This window comes from Protomyctophum parallelum, assembly GCF_964188405.1.
Source record: "Protomyctophum parallelum genome assembly, chromosome: 6".
Taxonomy (NCBI): domain Eukaryota; kingdom Metazoa; phylum Chordata; class Actinopteri; order Myctophiformes; family Myctophidae; genus Protomyctophum; species Protomyctophum parallelum.
This window is the reverse complement of record NC_139701.1, coordinates 41,876,448-41,898,295: the sequence shown is the minus strand read 5'-3', so window position 1 is coordinate 41,898,295 and position 21,848 is coordinate 41,876,448. Positions and strand designations below refer to the sequence as shown.

Genomic DNA, 21,848 nt, shown 5'->3' with positions numbered 1-21,848 from the left:
TCTCAGAGTGAGAAGAATTCCATCAGCACCACGTTCCAGGAAGTGAGAGACAGCCCCCTCTTGAAGAAAACGTTCCTCGAAGATAAATGTGTAGAAACTGCGAGGAGAGAAGCCAAGGAGGCCCAGTAGAAGCTTCACATTCACATAGATAAACTGGAGAAAATGGTCAAGTCCTTGGCAGATGACCAGGAGAAAATGAAAAAAGTCAAAATGATTAAAAACGTGGTGAAATGGCTTTTTTTGCTTAGTGACCGGCCAATTTGCTAAACAAAAATAGTACATCAACCATTCACAGATGCATCCAGGCCAGTAGTGGGGAGGCATACTATGATCCGACGGACCATTGCTCCGAAGGAGCATTGGTCCGAGGTGCGCTGAGGGTCGGGAGAGGGTTGCGGTTAGGTTTAGGTGTCTGCCCCAGGGGAGGTTAGGGTTAGGATGAGGGTTTGAGGTAGGTTGTCGATCGGACCAATGCTCCGTCGGACCAAACACATGCACTCCCAGTAGTGTACTGTAGGGCTAGATGACCAAGTGGGGTCTTGGGACCCCCAGGGGTACCCAACTAAATGATAGTTGGTCTGATCGTCTGTACCTTTGTTAAATTGACGCAGAATTATCAACATTTGCCCTACTCTATGCTGAATTGAAGTGGAATCTGTCCCGACGATCAGACCAGCAATCAAACACAAATGTTTGGTCAAACTATGTGTCCCATTGGAAAAGCATTGTGGTGTCCTAAAAATAACGACCAAATATTTTCTTGATTGGTGTGAACACAATTAGACCCTATCCCCCTTTCTGAAACCAGCTCCTCGCCCCTCGCCCTACACACTTGCCCTCGATATGCGCGTTCACGCGAGGCTGCACCATATTAAGTGCCGTCCGAAACCAATCACCCTTGAGTGGAAGTGGCTTATAAAGCCCTCAAGAGCGAGTCTGTGTCGATCTAGACTCGATTGGCGTGTGCTGCGCTATACACTGTCCGAATGGAAACCGCGACCTACAAATGTAAGTACCACGACAAATAAATTACATTTGCGTGTATTGCTGCTACTAAACAATCTGCATCTGATGTAGATCAACTAAGCTCCAACTGAAGTTCACAAGGGCACTTTATTTACCCAGTGTATTAAGACACCTTGAAAAACTGTAATTTAAATCACAACACACCTTTTAACACAATGTATTATAAACACCATGAATTATGAAATGTCCCCTTTGACATAATTATAGTCTTCTTTTTAAATGTCCATGAATTGTGGATAGGCTATTAATGAAATCCACATGTCACACAAACAAATACACAATGCAATATAACTACAAACTATTTTTTTTATGCCTGCACAGATGATTTTAGGTGTTGAGTTAAGTTATTTTATTGTTCCCTTTTCATATTGTCTTATGTTGTGTTGTCTTATGTTGTGTATCAAATAGTCTACCATATCCAACACAGATTTATTGAAACTATTCACAGGGACTGCCTCTGGCACCAGAGAGCTCATAATGCTTAGAGGGAAATATGACCACATGTTCATATCGAACAAGAGAAATGCTTCATCAGAAGCTTGGGAGTAAGTATTATTTATTTCCATGTTGAACTTGCCATCCACAAACACTCACCTTTGTACATGTCACACTCGACCAACAAGCAATTACATTTTCATACTTCACTGATAATTAAGGAGATGAATAAAACAAATGCTGTTTAGTAAATGTGCCTTCCACACAAAAATGTCACCTATTTTAGGCTTTTGCTTCTAGGTCTTGACATGATGTATTTAGGCCAATAGCTACTGGTCCACAGAGTAGCATACCACGTATATTGATTGATTTATTCTGAGCGAAACGTTTCAACTAAGCCCTGGCATATTTCCTAACAGCTTCATCATTAAACAAATGGAGGGGTCCGAGGGAATGCCACTTCCAACTCCCAAACAGGCCTAAAAAAAATGGGAGAATCTCAAAACTAAATACAAGGTAAAGTTTATACATAACATTTACTTTCTATATTGACCTTTTATACAACTTGAACGCTTGATTTAACAAATAACACAACATGAATATAGCCCCTAGAAGATGTTGCAGAGATCTCATGTCCGTGTTTGTTGTAGAACCTGAAGACTCCCCCGACCGGCTCTGGGACCAGGGGAAACAAACCCCAACAACATGGGTGTTTTGGGGGGACATGCATGATGCAATCGGGTCAAAACCATCCGTGAGCCCACCGGTTGTAATTGCATCATGCTGGTCCAAGGCAGCTCCCCCTGGTCCAGCGACCGCCACGACACCGCCAGCAACATCTGTATCACCTGTATCAACATCTGTATCACCTGTATCAACACCTGTATCAACATCCTCCGTTGACCTCTCCCCCCCTGGCCCCCCACCTGCAAAGAAAAAAAAGTCTGTTGACGCTGTCCTGGATGTCCTGATCCAGGAGGCTGTTGACGCTGTCCTGGATGTCCTGATCCAGGAGGCTGTTGACGCTGTCCTGGATGTCCTGATCCAGGAGGGTGTTGATGCTGTCCTGGATGTCCTGATCCAGGAGGCTGAGGAGGAGGAGAAAAGGCACGAGGAGCTGATGGGAGAGACGAAAAGATTTGTCGACACCTTTGAGAAGATGGTGGACAAGATGTAGCCTAATATAATGTTTCTTTGTGGGAAAATTTATATAGTTTTTATTATTATTTGCCTATTGTCTATACATTCATGCATTCATGAATCCACTTGCTGAGTGGCTGTCGGTATTGAGCAAATTTGTTTGATAGGGGTATAAACCCCTATCAAACAAATTTGCTCAATACCGACACCAAGTGGATTCATGAGGTGTGTGTGTGTGTGTGTGTGTGTGTGTGTGTGTGTATATAGACAAAATGTAGCGAAGATAATTATTTTGACTCCTGAGTCCTGAGTAATGCCCAGTAATGTTTTATTTAATTTATTCTGTTTTATAATCTGGGCCAAGAAATGTATTAAAAGAATATTGCAGGAACCCCTGTGTGACCTTAATACAGGATCTAGAAAGTATATTAATTGCCATTGACGTTAAGAGCCATGTGAAAGGATGTGCCCAGATAGATGCTGGTTTACCTTGTGTACAATCGAGGTCCTTTAAAGTGCCAAATCGGAATCCTGCTATACTGATCATGATCTGCCATTTGGTTGGAGTGTATTTTCCAAAACTAGATAACATTTCCATTTTTGCTAGACAGGCCTGACTGCAGCTCTGACGGTTAACTTTGTACCAACAAATTCCCCATGGGGCATCAGATTCAGGCCAACTTCAAACTTGTGTTAAGTGAGGGGCACTCCTCTCTCATTCTGGCCATTCACATTCAATACCAGCCTTTAATGTGTTTACACTACGATGTAAAAATGGTCATTCATTATCAATGGCATTGAATGTTTGCGTTAGGATAGTTTGTTTCCACGCACATTAAAAGCTGGATGGGGAAAAAACGGTTGTATTATAATCGGGGACTAGACTATTTGACATTCAATGTTATTTTTCCACAAATGAGTCTTGGAAAAATGCTTTTGTACCTCAAGTTACATTTTGCATGCAGGACTTTTACTTGCGACAGTGTTTTCTACATTGTGGTTTTGATACGTTTCACACAAATTAGCACTTTTTGGCCCATCAAAGTATGGCTTTTGAAATGCCATATGGCAGCCAAGTTTGTTTGTTTAAAGCACTTTCGACAAACAGACTGGCAGCTAAGTGGTATGGACTTTTAATGTTTGTTTAGAGCAACAAACATTTCCCCTCACTTCACAAGTGTGATTGTCCACACCTAAACAACCTCAAACTAAAGATTGAGACCTGACACACTGAGCAGCAAGCAGCATTGAACCAACACTGAGCCTAGCACAATGAGCAGCAAGCAGCATTGATTGAACAAACAGAGGCATAGCTCTCAGGCAGCCTTTATAGTGTCTCAGCTCGTTGGCAGACCAGTCTCAGCTGGTCATCACAGGTGAGTCCACTGCAAGTTATCAGGGAGTGTAGGAGAGGACTCAAGGCAGTAATTAAGGGCACAGCTGTGGTTGGTTGGTTGGAATAGGAGGGGGGATAACACAGTGTGTCACAACATGGGGTCCAGCGACCTCCAGGGGCCCTTGAAGGGCTTCTTTTAAGACACACACGCACGTACACACACATATATACATTATTATTATTATTATTAATAATAATAATAATAATAATAATATAACAATAATGATATGATATGCTTTACGATTTATTGGCCTGTTTCATATAGCCCATAAGAAGTCTTTGCGTTTTGTGTTGTGTTGTGCATAACTTCCTCTTCCTCTTGCTGTATTGCCAGTTTTGCAAGAGAAACAAGTGGCCAGGTCTATAAAAAACAAGCACAAATTAAAATAGCAGATCTGCAAGCTCACGGCGACACATTGTGAGGTAGTGTTGGAATGTGATCTGAATGGTATATATATATTTTATTATTGATACTCTTATTGTGAAGTAACAAGCCCCATACAGGAAGTGCTTGTTATCTGTTCTGTATATAACCGGTGTAAGTCAGTGACGTGTGTCGTACTGATCCAGCAACACATAGCTGATGCCTCCTGGTGTGTTATTTATTTACTCTAGTGTTATTCCTCCGTCAAGTATTTCTTCACTTCTATATTTCTGGTACAACACGCTATTACAGCTGTGAAACTCAACAAGTTATGGGCCCAGAGAGACCAGATTTATTTACGAGGTGAAAAGTTTGTTGTCGGCGTGCTTTGCCGTGCTAGTCTTGAGTTAGGCTAATAACAGAAGAAGAGAACCATGCAGGCTGCTTCGAGTGGTCATTGCCATTGGTCAAGATTGTGTTTCGACGGAGATGCTGAGAGATATTTACTATGGGAGACGAGGATGTTGGGACATCTGAGACTACAGGGGTTGAAGGATATCGTCCTAAAAGATCTCGAGCCACCCGTCCAGGGTGAAGAAGTTGATGTGCCCTACGAGGACATGAATGATTTGGCATATGGAGAGTTGGTCCAGTTTTTGGACAGCAAGAGCCTGTCGCTCATTACACGAGCAGCGACGGATGATGGACGCAAGGCACTACAGATTCTAAGAGCCTTTTATACAGTCAAAGAGCCGGCTGCAGCAGCATCAGGAAATGACGGTGTCTTGAGAGCACAGATCCAACTGCAGCAGCCGTCTATGCTACATGGCAAGTGCAACTCCAAGCTGAGGAGTTATGAGCACACTGATAAGTTCAGTGGCAAGTGCAACTCCGTCGGTTTAGACAGCGTGATGAAAGGCAAAGACATTAAACTGCCCTGTTACAATTGCGGCCAGAGGGGGCATAAAGCGTGAAGATGCTGCCACTCAGAGAGAACAGAGACAGTGGTGCAGTCTTTGCACAAGTCCCACACACAATGATGCCATCTGCAGAAGGAGGAGACAACAGCGGCGAGATGATGAGCGGAGAGTGTCGGAGAAGAAGAACAACAGCGAGCACGAGTACTCATTCGGGGTGAGCGACCGTGATGCCGAAGTTCAACAAGTGAGAGCCGAACGAGGACATCGTGATCGTGTGAGACAGACGGGTCTGATGGTCGACACAGGAGCGACTTCCCATATCATCACAGACATCACAAAGTTCACAAGTTTCGACGGAAGTTTCCAGCCTAAAGAACAGAGTGGAGTTGGATTACGGTACGAGATGTCGGGGATTGGCGGACCTCAGAGGAGATGCGAAGGTGATCCTGATCGACAGCAGGGGGCATCGTCACACAACTACCCTGAGACATGCATTGTACATTCCTACATATCCACAGGACATGTTTTCGGTGCAAGCAGCAACCACCAGAGGTGCCACTGCCATTTTCCAGAAAGGTAAAAATGTTCTGAAGTGCAGAGATGGAGTGTACAACAGAATGTATTATTTGAACACAGTGAACGACCAGAGATGTATGGCTAATGGTAAAGTGCAGACGCACAGGTTGAAGTGTGTGACCCCACCCATTGTAGAGCACCAGGCACCGACTGAAATGCCCATTGTTAATGATAATGATGATGATTTTGATGTGCCGAGATGGAAGAGTAGATCTAAGAGAAATACTCCACTCCACCAATCACACTCTGGAATTGGGTCCTTTAATACACATATCTCTTACGTCATCATTGAGAGCTAGTTATACATAATATATATATATATATATAAATATTATGTAGTTGTAAGTTGATTAGCGGTATACTGTGGTTACTTTGCGCCAAAAACCGTCCCAGCCAACCCACCACTTTTTATGCGTATGAAAATAAAACAGCAAATTGTGCCTGATTTGCTGGGACCAGATTACATACATGTACAGTATACACAGGAGCATTACCTTTAATCATCCCAACACTAAAACATATCGTCATTACGTCACCATCGAAGACCAATTACACTCTGGCATTGGGTCGTTTAATACACATATTTCTTACGTCATCATTGAGAGCTAGTTACTTGCGCACACCATGTAATGTAATCTGGTCCCAGCAAATCAGGCACAATTTGCTGGACATATAGAGCACCGAAGTCTGACGTCACTTTCAGTAGAGGGCGTCATTCCCCAGGTTCATGTATTTTTTTAGTTGCATTGAAAATGCATTAGTGGGATTTATGATCGCTTCATATAAGAACTGTGTTTGAAAAATAAACCGATCATCTCGGCCTTTCGGTCAGGGGGGTGGCTGTGCGTCGTTATTGATGTTCATTAATATTTGATACAGCCAGTTTCCGGAGAAAATGGAATGAATGTGGCCGCAAATGCCTAGAAACTACAAGGTGTATGAAGGCAATGTCGCTGCTAATATACGTCACGGCGCCCAGCTGTCAGCGTGCATTACTGAGATTCCTAAGCTCAGCTGGCAGTGACTCGACTCAGTTGACTGAAAACATTAGATATCAATTAAAAAAACGTAATAAATATGTCGGTTTCTGTTTTTGACATTATGTCATTTTTTAAAGAAGAAGAGAAAAGCGTGAAGAGAGGGGAGAATCATTTTAAATCTGGTCATGTGGAGCACTGTCTGTATGCAGACGGTCAGATAACTGGTATTGTCAAGGCCAGCATGCGCGATACATTATATCGCGTTTCGGTAAGTAGTTAAGTATAAACATAAATTTATAATTAAAATAAATGAGATAGACATTCATTGATCCCCAGTGGCAAATTCACCTGCAAAAGCCACTTTCCTCAAAGGCCCCACTGCCTTTGAGGGAAGATGCTTTTGTAGGTGAAATTATTCACAAATCATTATTTGAAGGAAAATAATAAGTATCTAGGAACGACATGATAGGCCTACTGTATATCATATAAATACATAGGCTTACAGTTTATGAATATAAGTAGGCCTATATGCATATCACCATATGAGAGCTGCCGTACACTTCAGCCCCATAGCCTATCTGTTGATATATCACTACTTTATTAGCAACTGATAGGCCTACTGTATATCATATAAATACAGATGGCTGACACATAAGGCTTAAGGATACAGATTATTTAATCTATTGTATTCCACTCAATTCACTTCCATGTCTTTATTCATTTATGTATGTATTATTATCTAGTTGATCATATTTCTTTCCTCTACCTGTAGGGCCTACCTATATAATGACTTGTGTTTCACACAGTTTAAACTGTCAGTTGTTGCTCATTCAATTGCTGCACTACACTACACTAATTAAATAAGGTACAGCCTTTGGAGTGATGCACTGAACAACTTCTTGCCACTTTCCAGATCTCCATGGGGGGTGCAGGCATTGCATCCACCCAGTGTGAATGCCCACGGGGGAATTTTAAGTGCAGCCATGCCAGCACTGGCCATTTTTGCCTCACACAACATCGGTCCCACTGACCTGGAATGTAAGTGGAAAAAGCCACCTTCTAGTAAAGAAGTCAACTCTGCCCATAAAATGTACCATCGAGATAAGGAGTACTTGTCACTTCCCTCCGGGTCAGTGACAGAAGACAAGCGGCAGCAGTTGCGTGACCGATGGAGGGGAACCGGAAGATGTATTCCGTTAGGATTTGCCTATCTCCTGCTTAACTGTTCCGAAAATTGTGGCTCAGTGCGGCCACCTCGGACCAGCCGCCATACTGTCCAGAATGCAATTGACAGAGGAACAGCAGAAAACCATTTTCACCATGACTGTTGGCCAAGCGGCTAACCAGGATTGGCATGACCAGCGCAAAGGGAGACTTACAGCCAGCAATTTTGGCTGTGTCCTCAAGGCAAAGCGGGTCACCCCAAGCCTCCTGAAAAGGCTACGTGGGGAGTACAACCTAGCGGGTGTAAAGGCAGTGCAGCATGGAGTTGCCAATGAACCAGAAGGGATCAAGGCTTTTGAGAATGAGATGGGTCAAAAGGTTGAGAAGTCTGGGATTTTCCTCAACAGAAGCGGGATCCTTGGTGCCTCTCCTGATGGCCTTGTAGGCACCGATAGCCTCCTTGAGGTAAAATGTCCCTATCGAGAGAGGAACCTCACACTCGAAGAGGCAGTTCAGAACAACGATTTCTGTCTCCAGAGGGAAGGTGGGACATTTAGCCTTAAGAGATCCCATGTCTACTGGCACCAGGTCCAAGGCCAGATGCACTTATCTGGTCGAACCACCTGCTATTTTGTTGTGTGGACAACCAAAGATGTGGTCATCATCCCCATCACCAATGTCACTCACCGCACATTCCCCACTTCATCTTTAACCACCACCAAACACTCCACAATCACACCCCTTCACACACCACTAGTCATTCCCCCCGCACTTAAAATAGACACCCCGACTAGACGCTGCCCAACAATACAGCACAGTACGTCTGCTTATCGGCTAAAAAAACTATTCTCCCCTGTTCCAGAATCCACCCTACTTCCACCCCGCCCATACACGAAAACGCGTCACCACCCCCAGGAAACCGGAGAGAAGTTAGAACGAGGCGAATTTGAAGGCCCCCGATTGAAGAATATCGCCTTAACCATGGCAGATTTCGCACGAGACTTTTTCTGGAGACGCAAAAACATCAGCTATCAATCAACTGTAGAAGAAGAAGGAAGATTGTTGGGGGTGACCGTGATGCCAGACCGTGATGATGGTTACATGATGCCAGCCAGACATGAAGTAACAAGAAGACAGGAGGAGAGAAAGAAGATGTGGAAATGGTATGGTGGATGGGTGGGGACCGCTGCGGGGTTCGCGTTGGCGGCGTGTGTGCTTACTCAAATCCCGTATCTCGCGGTAGGATTTGATAAGGGATTTGTGGTAACTTTGATACAGCTCAGCATTGTTGCCGCGCTTCCCGGGGTTGGGTTTCCTGTTGGTAGGTGGGTGGGTGGAATACTTGCAGCACCCAAAGCACTGTTTTAAGATATGTGTGTGGTGGTTGGCCTGTTCAACAATGTTCAACTTCTGTGTTTCAAAAGAGATTTAACTGAATGACTTCAGACCATTTACTTCCTGTAACTCTGGAAACATTACACTCCTGAGTGTTTGCTGAGTGTTCACTCTTATATTGCTGAGATGTTCTACATCACAAATTGTTTTATTTCCTTAAACTGAATGTTTTTTTTTATTCTACACAATAATTCCACAGATTTGACAGGTCTCATCTTTTGCATAGCTGTGCCTTTTAAAAGTCACAGAACATTTGATCGCGTTTCGTTTTCTGTGATCTCATCTGAATACATTATACCTACTTGATATACCAGGTTATTAATTCTATTCATGTATGCGTTGTTGATCAGCACTGTGTAAACTGAGGTGTGGGACTGTCGCTGTGCCGTTTGTCCCTGTGGGGTTTCCATACAAACAGGGTGGTCTGGGAGGAAGCAGCAGGAGAAGACATTGATCTGGTTCTGTACATGATGCTGTTACCTTTCAGGAAATGGAAGAAAAATAACCTGTGTTCTTATCATTTAAGAACATGTCAAAAACATGGCGATAATATTATCTTCAATCAATCATCAATATAATGAATGTGTCACATTGCAACCAATGTCGATCGACAATTTGTTACTTTTGCATGACACTGCCATAAGGGCGTCAATTTCAAAAGAAAAGAAAAAGAAGATTGAGCTAAAGGTTTCTGGCCTGGCTAATAAGCCAGACCGAATCAGCCATTGGCAAAAAAGTTGCCTGCCGGCGGTGTGTTTTGAGTCTGGCTTATTAGCCAGGCTAAAAGGTTTCTGCCCGACAGCAATGTTAGATATTACACACTACTGTCCTCCCCTTTCATATTCTTATTTCTGAAAAGTGCTTAACATCTGTATCACTGAAAAACAACTTCAGTTTGTCTTCCATGTACTGTTTATCTTTAGAAATAGGAAAAGAAAGATGTGATGCAACCATTTAGGATGATCGGCTAAAATAGTTTTCTACTGTTTGTACTGCTTTGTAACTAATACATTTAACTTTAGTATTTAACCCATTTACTAGGCCAGACGTCGAAATTTAAAAAAGTATTTTTAAAATTTATTTTTTGCTGAAAAAAAAGGAAAAAAATAAATAGACACCCCACCATCGAGCACTATCACGGGAGAAATTGTAGGAGCACAAATCACTGATAATATTGCATGCGCACTTTGTCATCACATCCACACCTCATTTGACCACAATAAGACCACAAACACCTGCACTAGCTGTCACATGACCCAAAGAACTCACAGATTTATCACACACAATTCCGGCACAATAGTTATACAACTCCCACTCACCAGACTTACACTCACAATGGGCCCCATACGCACTTATTTAAACACATACAAACTCACTCACCTCACAACAGCAGCACTTATCACAGAGCACCTTTTGGACCAAGAGCACATCACTATTCAATACACCCATCACTTAGTATTACATCCATCACCCACTCCCAAACACTCCCAGAGAGCACCAGCACCAACAACAGCCCCATCTACTCTGACACATCATCAATATGATGAACTTTTTTTTTTTTTTTGCAAATGTTTATTCCAACAACAGCCCCATCCACTCTGACACATCATCAATATGATGAACTTTTTTTTTGTTTTTTTGCAAATGTTTATTCCAACAACAGCCCCATCCACTCTGACACATCATCAATATGATGAACTTTTTTTTTTTTTTGCAAATGTTTATTTATATTATGGAAATTGTTTTTTTTTCTTCTTTTTTTATGGTTGAAAAACTGTTTACAAAATGTATATAATAAATTCAATCTTTTTGTTAATATGTTGTCTTATGTTTTGAAGAAAGTTATGTTCACTTTAGCTTAGCACTTTTTGCATTTTGCAGTCAACCTAATGAACAAATAATGTTCACCTAATAATTACATAGTAATACACACTTATTGCAAAAAACAACTTATCCTTAAACTGGTGTTTCTCAACTTGTTCAGGTCTTAATTTCCCAAAATCATTCTTAAACACTGACAAGCACTTGTAAAACCCCAAAAATTTAAAAATCCAAATCACCAGCACCAGTAGGGACACCTTGTGACAAACCATTTTACCATTTTCCTGGTAAGATCAATGCAATTCATTGCATTGCTGTGGTTTATCTTAAACGGATCGCATCCCAACCCTTTGGTGTGGTTTGGACTTATAAATTGATACAAAGTTTAATTTGACTAATCTCCTCTTACTTCAAATATAACATAGCATTTAAACAACATCCACAATTAATTGTGAATCTCAGTACTTGTCTTTTTCGATGCTGCTTATATTTACTGTACTGTTAGTTATGATTGAATTTGGATGACATCTTTCCATGAAAAAATGTTTTTATGAGCCAATGAATATTGCTGTTTTGTGAAACTTCTCATGCACCTAATACCATGTTACTGTTTAGAATGAGTCAACTGACAGTGTCTGCTTAGCTCAGTCAGTAGAGCGCTTGCCTTTGGACCACAAGGTTGTGTGTTAAAATCCAGGTAATATAATCTACACCTACGGGGGATTTTTTTATGAAAAACAAGCTCGGCAGATTGAAAGAGGATAATTCAAGCTTTGACTACAACTGCAATGTTGGTGAACGCAATTGGATCAGTGGGGAGTCAATGGAGGGTATTGGAACTCTAGATTCATCCCATTGTAAAAAATCTAGAGTTGCAAATTTGCGGCTAGCGTTGCCCACGAGTTTCACATCAAATATTGTGAGCACTTTGCCGCCACCCGCCTGTTGCGGTACGGAGATGGATTCGCTGCACAGACTGGTGTGATTCTTTCATAAAATCTAAGTGTACTCTAAAGCCACTTAAATACCCCTTATCTGAGAGAAATGATGACACACAACAGGTGTGCACATGTCACATGTCAACCCAGTAGTCTACTTGCCTGCTATTTATTTATTGTTCAACAGTTCCACCCTAGGAAAAGAAAATTAAGTATGTTTGGCACGTTGTATAATTTGATGCCAATACTTTTGTACTTCACCTCAAGTTACATTTTGCATGCAGGACTTTTACTTGCGACAGTGTTTTCTACATTGTGGTTTTGATACGTTTCACACAAATTAGCACTTTTTGGCCCCTCAAAGTATGGCTTTTGAAATGCCATATGGCAGCCAAGTTGGTTTGTTTAAGGTACTTTCGACAAACAAACTGGCAGCTAAGTGGTATGGACTTTTAATGTTTGTTTAGAGCAACAAACATTTCCCCTCACTTCACAAGTGTGATTGTCCACACCTAAACAACCTCAAACTAAAGATTGAGACCTGACACACTGAGCAGCAAGCAGCATTGAACCAACACTGAGCCTAGCACAATGAGCAGCAAGCAGCATTGATTGAACAAACAGAGGCATAGCTCTCAGGCAGCCTTTATAGTGTCTCAGCTCGTTGGCAGACCAGTCTCAGCTGGTCATCACAGGTGAGTCCACTGCAAGTTATCAGGGAGTGTAGGAGAGGACTCAAGGCAGTAATTAAGGGCACAGCTGTGGTTGGTTGTTTGGAATAGGAGGGGGAATAACACAGTGTGTCACAACATGGGGTCCAGCGACCTCCTGCAGGGGCCCTTGAAGGGCTTCCAGGGGGTCTTTTAAGACACACGCGCAAGTGGCCAGGTCTATAAAAAACAAGCACAAATTAAACTAGAACTGCACTCTGTCGAGTGCATACTTGCTTGTTGCACACTAGTAGGCCATAAATGGCCAACTAGTGCGCAAGCAGAGCGCGCAAGTCCTTTCGACCGCTGTAAACTGTGAAATCTCAGTATCTCTGTGAAGGAACGTTTGAAATGATTAATGTTTAGATTTGCTACCTACTTTATACATATAAACATCTAGTATTATTAAGTATGATTCAAGTTTCTATCTATATAAGAAATACTGTTTTATCGTTGTAGATATATTCTGGATCGCTTTTTAGTTTTTCTAGTCATACACATACACACCACATACTCTGGTCCCAGCAGATCAGGCACAATTAGCTATTTTATTTTTTACTGATTATGTATATAGTATACGTATGACTAGCTCTAAATGATGACGTAAGAAATATATATAGTATATAGGCATATACTATATACGTATACATATATACTCTATACTCTATACTGTATAAAGTGTGTAGTTGTAAGTTGATTAGCGGTATACTGTGGTTACTTTGCGCCAAAAACCGTGACAGCTGTTCCGCCATTTGAGGCTTACGCAGAAAAACATCAAATCTGTGCCTGTGTTGCTGGACCAAATGACCACAAATGACCATATTTCTTACGTCATCATTAAGAGCTAGTCATACACATACACACCACGTACTCTGGTCCCAGCAGATCAGGCACAATTTGCTATTTTATTTTTTACTGATTATGTATATAGTATACGTATGACTAGCTCTAAATTATGACGTAAGAAATATATATAGTATATAGGCATATACTATATACGTATACATATATACTCTATACTCTATACTGTATAAAGTGTGTAGTTGTAAGTTGATTAGCGGTATACTGTGGTTACTTTGCGCCAAAAACCGTGACAGCTGTTCCGCCATTTGAGGCTTACGCAGAAAAACATAAAATCTGTGCCTGTGTTGCTGGACCAAATACAAATGACCATATTTCTTACGTCATCATTTAGAGCTAGTCATACACATACACACCACGTACTCTGGTCCCAGCAGATCAGGCACAATTTGCTATTTTATTTTTTACTGATTATGTATATAGTATACGTATGACTAGCTCTAAATGATGACGTAAGAAATATATATAGTATATAGGCATATACTATATATGTATACATATATACTCTATACTCTATACTGTATAAAGTGTGTAGTTGTAAGTTGATTAGCGGTATACAGTGGTTACTTTGCGCCAAAAACCGTGACAGCTGTTCCGCCATTTGAGGCTTACGCAGAAAAACATAAAATCTGTGCCTGTGTTGCTGGACCAATGATGACGAAATGACCATATTTCTTACGTCATCATTTAGAGCTAGTCATACACATACACACCACGTACTCTGGTCCCAGCAGATCAGGCACAATTTGCTATTTTATTTTTTACTGATTATGTATATAGTATACGTATGACTAGCTCTAAATGATGACGTAAGAAATATGGTCATTTCGTCATCATTGGTCCAGCAACACAGGCACAGATTTGATGTTTTTCTGCGTAAGCCTCGAATGGCGGAACAGCTGTCACGACGAAGGAGACCGGGCGAAAATATTACTTGCGCGCTCTGCTTGCGCAAGTAAATAGCAAATCAGCAAGCTCACGGCGACACATTATGAGGTTGTGTTGGAATGTGATCTGAATGGTATATATATGCTATATATGAAGTAACAAGCCCCAGACAGGAAGTGCTTGTTATCTGTTCTGTATATAACCGGTGTAAATACATTTGTCAGTGATGTGTGTCGTACTGATCCAGCAACACATAGCTGATGCCTCCTGGTGTGTTATTTATTTACTTCAGTGTTTTCCTCCGTCAAGTATATTCTTCACTTCTTATTTCTGGTACAACACGCTATTACAGCTGTGCAACTCAACAGGTTGTACATCTGTTATTTAAAACGATATTGAAAATAAATATTTTGAATATATATATTTTTTACAAGTGAAGATAGATAGGAAAGAGTATATGTGGCATGCGCCTGGACCACTAGGCTAGCGGGCGCCCCTATTTTTAATGTTTTTTAAATATTTTAACAAAAATGGCACAACTTATTTTCGGATGGATGTCTGTGGACAATCATATATCATGGGGGTCCTTGACGTGAAGAAATGTGGGAATTACTGGTTTAAACAACATTAGGAAGGGAGCCCAAATAAGAAACTACTGAACACTTTAGAAACGAGCCCAAAAAACCACAACCAGCAACTACTAATATTTTATTTACAAGCGACTTTACAGAACAAACCAAAGGTCACTTATAATAAGCAGACATGGCAACACTGGCTGATGGAAGTGAAGCACACACAAGTAGCCCCAATACATTCCCGCCAAAACAGGTGAAAAACTGGTAATGATTATTACACCCAACATTGTATTTTATTTGATATAAAGTGGGTTGGCCATCTCTCCCAGTGCATAGAGAGCTACATTGTATTTTATGTATTTATAAGGCCATGTGTGGTAAGCTTCCTCTGTACCTATCCACAGTTTTAGATCCAAATGTTTGTCTGACGGGTCTGTGAGGCTTCTCTGTAGAAGCTGAAGAGCTCACGGAGGACTGCAGGTGAACAGTCTTGTGGAACAGTTTGTTGCTGATCATCACCACCAAGGAAAACAGATGCAGCTGGAAATGGTGCGTCTTTGTCGGGGCCTCTGCCTCATTGGCGCTAATAATGAACAGAGGGAACAGCGTGGAGAACAAGGAGCCACTGATGATGTATGAGGACGGCAGGGCTGTCAATACAGCCATGGGCAAACCAAAGCCAAAATAGTACGGCCAGTTCCTCTCTATGTTGGCCAGTCTCTGGTGCATCTCGATGCCCCGGTTGAACCAGCGATACTCAAAGCAGTACAGGGAGTAGAGCAGAGACATGTGGAGGAGGCTAACCAGCTGTCCAATGGCAACGATGGGGAAGAGGCCAACGATCACTCCCTGAACGAGGAAGAGAGCCTGGAGTAGCAGATTGAAGAGCATATCGGCGATGATCTTTCCGACACTCGGGAAGGGTGTCTTAGGGCCGGACGCCTCAAAGGCCAGGTCGGCGATGTCCTGGAACCAGATGGCATTGACTATCTTGCTGAGAACAAACAGAGGAAGCACCCAGAGGGCCGCGAACACCGAGGCGAGGACGAACTCCAGCCAGGACCACACGCTGCCGTGGAGCGGCGGGTCGCCCATGATCCGCGCCGTGAGAGACCGCAGCAGTGGGATGAACGCCCGATGGTACAGGAACAGACTGAGCCAGAGCACTCCTCCGTTCCACGCACAGCACCGGAAAATCCTACCGGCTAGTTTGGTGTGTTCACCGTCAGGTTTGCGTTTCTCCTCCTCGCTCCGTGCCCGTCTCTGTGCCAGGGCTCCACTGGTGGCCCTTCTCCTCCGCTGCTCTTCCCTTTTCTGCTGGATGCGGGCGTCCAGCTTAGAGATGTTTCCGATCCCCAAAATGGAGTCCTTGATCCCTGCGGCGACTTCGCTGAGGAATGCCCTGCCGCTGTCTGTCATCTCTGGCGACAGATCCACTGCAGAAGGAATGGGGGTGACCTGGTGGTCAAGTCAATGTAAACTTTGCCAAATCGTTCTTTTCCACCCTTATATATCAAAACAACAAAACAAAACCATTCAAACCATGAGACAACCATGACCATTTATGGAACATTGGGGTTGACCATTTGCCCAAATATGAAGATTGTGTGGTCACACACACACTGAGAGCTTGAGTAACCAGGGTGATGTCATGAAATAAGCTCTAACAGTGACAGTTCCGGGAAGTAACACTAGCGAGGTCACTTCATCTTGTAGTCTTCGGGTGGTGTCCACAGCATGGGGAAAGCATCTATCTCCTCTTGCGTGTATTCATTCAGCTTCCTGGGTATCTTCCTGGGCTGAGGCAGCTCCTCCGTCAGGTTAGCCAGGATGTGATCTGGAACGACGTCGTCGGCAAAGAGGTGCAGACGTTGCATCATGGTGCGCCTGTGCAGGTTCCTGGGCAGCATCCCGTAAACCGCCAACTTCACCACGGCCTTGGGGTCTTTGAGGTGGAGCTGGGCGGCCGTGACCTGTTTGAACCCGCCCGGGTAGCCACTGTGCGACGAGTAAACCTTCTGTTCCCACTTGTTCCCGGAGAAGGCAACGTGTCTGGTGTTCGTCACCACCACGTGGTCGCCGCAGTCACTCAGGGCGTGGTAGATGGGTTTGTGTTTCCCTTGCAGTCTGACAGAACACATGGAGGCGATCTTCCCCGGCGGCTGCATGTTGGCGTCGATCAGGAACCACGAGCGGGCGAAGGTCGCCCACTGCTGGGTAGATCTGGAGAAACTGGACATTATTTCTCCGGCTGTATCTTCTCCTTGGTTTCAAAGTTGATGTCAGTCGTTAATTCAACTTAGCTAATTTACCTTTTAACGCCAATTCAAATGGTTTCAGATCTGAGCCAAATTTCCTGAGGAGGCACATCTGAAGCCTGTACTTATTTTATTATCTGATTATGATACTGCCGCAGAGAACCTATGACACAGCCAACCTTTAGAGGTAGAGGTCACTGCTGGTTGAGTCAAGACTCAGATGCTGCAGTGCTGTTCAATTAGAACTTAATGGAACGGACGTCCTTCCGATGATTACTGGAGACGGTTTCGATAAGTGATCAACTTGAAAGGGCTGAGGTCGGTTCTGTGCTTCTTCAGGATCGAGCGTCGGTTGATGTGCTGTTGAGCTTGCTGGTCACGTCAGTCATCTCACTGTGACATGACTGATCATGCGATCATGTCACAATGACTCCGCCGTAACCATCACATAGTGTTCCCACTGCAGCCACGCCCAAACATGGTGTGCATCTTCTAGAGTTACACAAACTGCGTTCACTTCATGGGGCCAGTCCAATGGCGGCTCTCCTACATAGACTTCTATTGAGAATGGGGACAACCAACTGGGACAAGTCCTAGACCGGAAGTAGGCAGAAATGCATTGAACGCAAGCAACAGCCCAGCTTTAATGATCTCAAATCCGTTTATTTTAGGATTTTCTTTTTTGTAATAGTACAACATACACATTAAAGAGACATTTATTTTGTAAGTGGAGTCTTTCTGCATGTATGGTTGCCATGTTTTCTGGTGGATACTTCAAGAGGGATTCTCTGAGTTCACTGTGTGTTCGTCGAAGACCCCATAATTCAAAAGCAGACTTTTCAGATTTGGCCATGACACTGTGAACATCCTGTTCAGACACGCCATCCAGACACAATAAAGGATACTTCTCTTTAAAGTTTTCTCCAGGAATAAACGGTCTTCCTCTGAGAGAAAGGAGAGCCCTGATTTCCGGTAACATAAAATCAAGATTAACTTGAGCAAAATGTAGTAAATATTGTACGCATGACCTAACACCTTGTGCTGCCATGTTTGATGCTCAAAAATATGTCCTTGTCAGTCCTCGACACTTTTAAATCTGTACATGCCCATATATGGACATGTTTTTTTGTGCCTGATGCCATGACAACACATTGAGGTTTGACAACGCACTCCACATTTGGAACCCCATATATCAAACAGTGGGTCGGGACCCATTTTTGGGTCACTGATCTTTTGAGGGGCTATATCCAGCTATAGTGTAGATGTTTGTCCTAGCACAAACATTAAAAGGACAAAAATACCGATTTAACATAAATAGCAGGCTCGTCCACATATGACGTGAATTCTCTGTTCATTGTCAATGGGAATTTAATTGACTGAATAGCTGAATATAGGACAAAAATCACACCTATGTGAAATGAGGGGTGCTCTTGTCATCGTGTCATCAATTTATGTTAGCGGACATTTGACATTGCTACATAAGGTAGATAAGGTGGTCCCTTATTGGCCAAGCTCTACCACCAACATGTGATTGGTTAGCCGATTTGCTCGTCTACATATGACGTAAGTTTTCCTTTCAATGTCAATGGCGTTAAATGTTTTGATTTACGTCATATTTAGCAAAATTATCAGCTCTTATCATCATACATCATCATGCATCATATCATACTGGCCAATCAGAATGCCTGTTGCCTGTGATTGGTTAGCTGTTTTGCTCGTTTACATATGACGTACATTTTCCCTTCAATGTCAATGGATGTAATGTTTTGATTTATGTCATATTTAGCGGAATTCTGTCGTAATTTCTCCGTTCATTGTCAATGGCAAATACTGGCACATGTGGGCACAAGATTTAGAGGACATTTAACCTGAATTTCACTTTAACACATTACCCGCGAGGGGGTCTGTCAAAATAGGTAGTGGTAATGCCAGGGATCTCAAACAAATCCCCTACTTTTTGAAATTTATAGAATATTCTCTGGTGGGGCTACAAGGACTGAGTTGATAACTATGTTCTGTTATGTAGATATAGTACAGCGGCTAACAGCCATATTGTGAGAGAATCTTTCACAAGGTGATACAAGTGTAAAATTTGGCATGAACATGCCTCTGGGTCATCTCTTTAACTTTTTAAACCGAGCCAACGAAAAATCCAATATGGCGGTCATTTTTCAAGATGGCCGCCAAATGAAAAAGGCCTTTTGTGGCGGTACTGGACAACCATGTGTCCGGCCGACTCGAGACCGGGCACTGCACTCCCTGTGGGTGTGTGGAACGTGTGGAACGTGTGTGTCGAATTTGAAGTCGGTGGGGCGAACGGTTCTCGAGTTACGTGGATTACAGATGTACAGACACACACAAAATTCGTGCAATTAGCAGATCATTGGAACGGTTGTTCGCTTGGTGATACAAGCGTGACATTTGCCATGAACATTCCTTTGGGTCAACTCTTTAACTTTTTAAACCGAGCCAACGAAAAATCCAATATGGCGGTCATTTTTCAAGATGGCCGCCAAATGAAAAAAGGGTGCATGCCTTTCCCCGTGGAGAACCTGCAGGGCAGCAGGCCTTTTTACGCGTGCATCGTGCCCGGGGATCGGCACACCAACGCGTGCGCCTCGCCGGTCCGGTTCCGTGGAGGGATGGCCTGACCCTCGTCCGTGAACCCCTGGGGGGGTGGGGGGGTCCCCGTGGACCCTTGGGGGATCACGGGGGTCCGCGACGAGCGACGAGAGTGAGTGAGTGAGTGTGTGTGTGTGTGTGTGTGTGTAGCCATGTGTGCAACTATATTCTCGCACCTTTACAGTCTGAGCGCTTGTGCTCCTATCCGTGTGCCTCCCCCCCCCCCACCCTATGTGGACCCTTGGGGGGGGGGTCCCTTTGCACTTTGTGTAGAAGCTGCGTAGCCTCATACTGAAAAAAATACTATTTTACGCACAGCACAAGGCAATGTGATTACGGACATATGAATTTATATACAAGGCTATATTAATTTAGCCGATCATCAAAGTCGTATAGTCTGTCTGTCTGTCTGTCCGTCCGTCCGTCCGTCCGTCCGTCCGTCCGTCATTCCGTCCGTCCGTCCGTCCGTCCGTCTGAATGGAGCCATTACCATGCTCCATTATGTAATCTATATATACAAGTGAAAACATGTGAGCAGAAAGGTGTACCCATGTCGTATAATACATGGTCACTAGGTGGAGCCATGGCACAGTGGAAATGCAACAGCCCTATTTAGCTCACATCCAAATAATAATCCATGTAATAATAACAATAAGAAGCAGAACACATACAGTACAGTACAGTAAAGTACAGTACATAACAAAGAAGTACAGTACAGTACAGTACAAAGGAGTACAGTACAAATAAGTACAGTACAGTACAAATAAGTACAGTACAGTACAAAGAAGTACAGTAAAGTACAGTACAGAACAAAGAAGTACAGTACAGTACAGTACAGTACAAATAAGTACAGTACAGTACAGTATAGTACAAATAAGTACAGTAAAGTACAGTACAGAACAAAGAAGTACAGTACAGTACAAAGGAGTACAGTACAGTACAGTACAAAGGAGTACAGTACAGTGCAATACTAAGGAGTGCAGTACAGTACAAAGGGGTACAGTACAGCACTCGCATCGCCCTCCCGCTATTGCCTTCTTCCCATTTGCGACGCATCACATGGCGCTAGGATGAGCGGGCCGAAGGCCCACAAAATGCTAGTTATTCACAGTTGAATACCGCTTCGTCCAACCAATAACATGGGAATAGTGAATAGAATAGACAGCACTGTGATCTGAAAGTGACCCTTTTATTTTAGCCACACACATATCACACTGCAACTTTGCTCAGCATTAGGCTTAGGGTTGCTGTGGAAAACACTGTGTGTGTGTGTGTGTGTGTGTGTGTGTGTGTGTGTGTGTGTGTGTGTGTGTGTGTGTGTGTGTGTGTGTGTGTGTGTGTGTGTGTTGGTGGGGGACAACAGTTTATTCGACATGAATGTCTTGGTAGTTTTCTTTGCTGTGGTACAGAATGTCACAGATGCCTCGACACAGAGGTATGTTGCATCTGCCGCACTGGAACCGTGTCTCTCTACTGCCCCTGTCTCATGTGCACCCTGCACGCTTTGGATGGGTACAATTTGATTTTGGTTGGTGGGATGCGAATCAGCTTATTCTGGCTGCTTTATTCCCATCCAGCCTGGAAGGTGGGTCGCGGCGTGGTGCCCTCGGGAAGTACCTGTGGACCTGGGGCTCATCCTCTTCCTCTTCTCCTTCCTCTTCTCCTTCCTCTTCCTCTTCCCCTTCCTCTTCCCCTTCCCCTCTCCTGTTCTCTTTGAGGTTGGTCCACGAGGTCACCACACTCAGTATGAAGCCATACAAAGATTTTTTGCTGGCCAGA

At 43.2% G+C, this 21,848-nt stretch overlaps 2 protein-coding genes across 2 annotated transcripts; both read right to left on the bottom strand.

Annotated features, from left to right (window-relative positions):
- Positions 1-5,486: 5,486 nt before the first annotated feature.
- LOC310859989 (etoposide-induced protein 2.4 homolog) lies at positions 5,487-16,608 on the bottom strand (the record flags this gene model as incomplete). The annotated part of the gene is made up of 2 exons (XM_083766753.1): positions 5,487-5,592; positions 15,584-16,608. The coding sequence occupies 2 exons, from the start codon at positions 16,606-16,608 to the stop codon at positions 5,487-5,489; spliced, it is 1,131 nt and encodes a 376-aa protein (XP_083622879.1).
- A 281-nt stretch (positions 16,609-16,889) lies between these two features.
- Positions 16,890-17,429, bottom strand: LOC310860140 (large ribosomal subunit protein uL13m-like; the record flags this gene model as incomplete). Its single annotated transcript, XM_083766916.1, has 1 exon — positions 16,890-17,429. The coding sequence occupies one exon, from the start codon at positions 17,427-17,429 to the stop codon at positions 16,890-16,892; it is 540 nt and encodes a 179-aa protein (XP_083623042.1).
- Between the last annotated feature and the right edge of the window lie 4,419 nt (positions 17,430-21,848).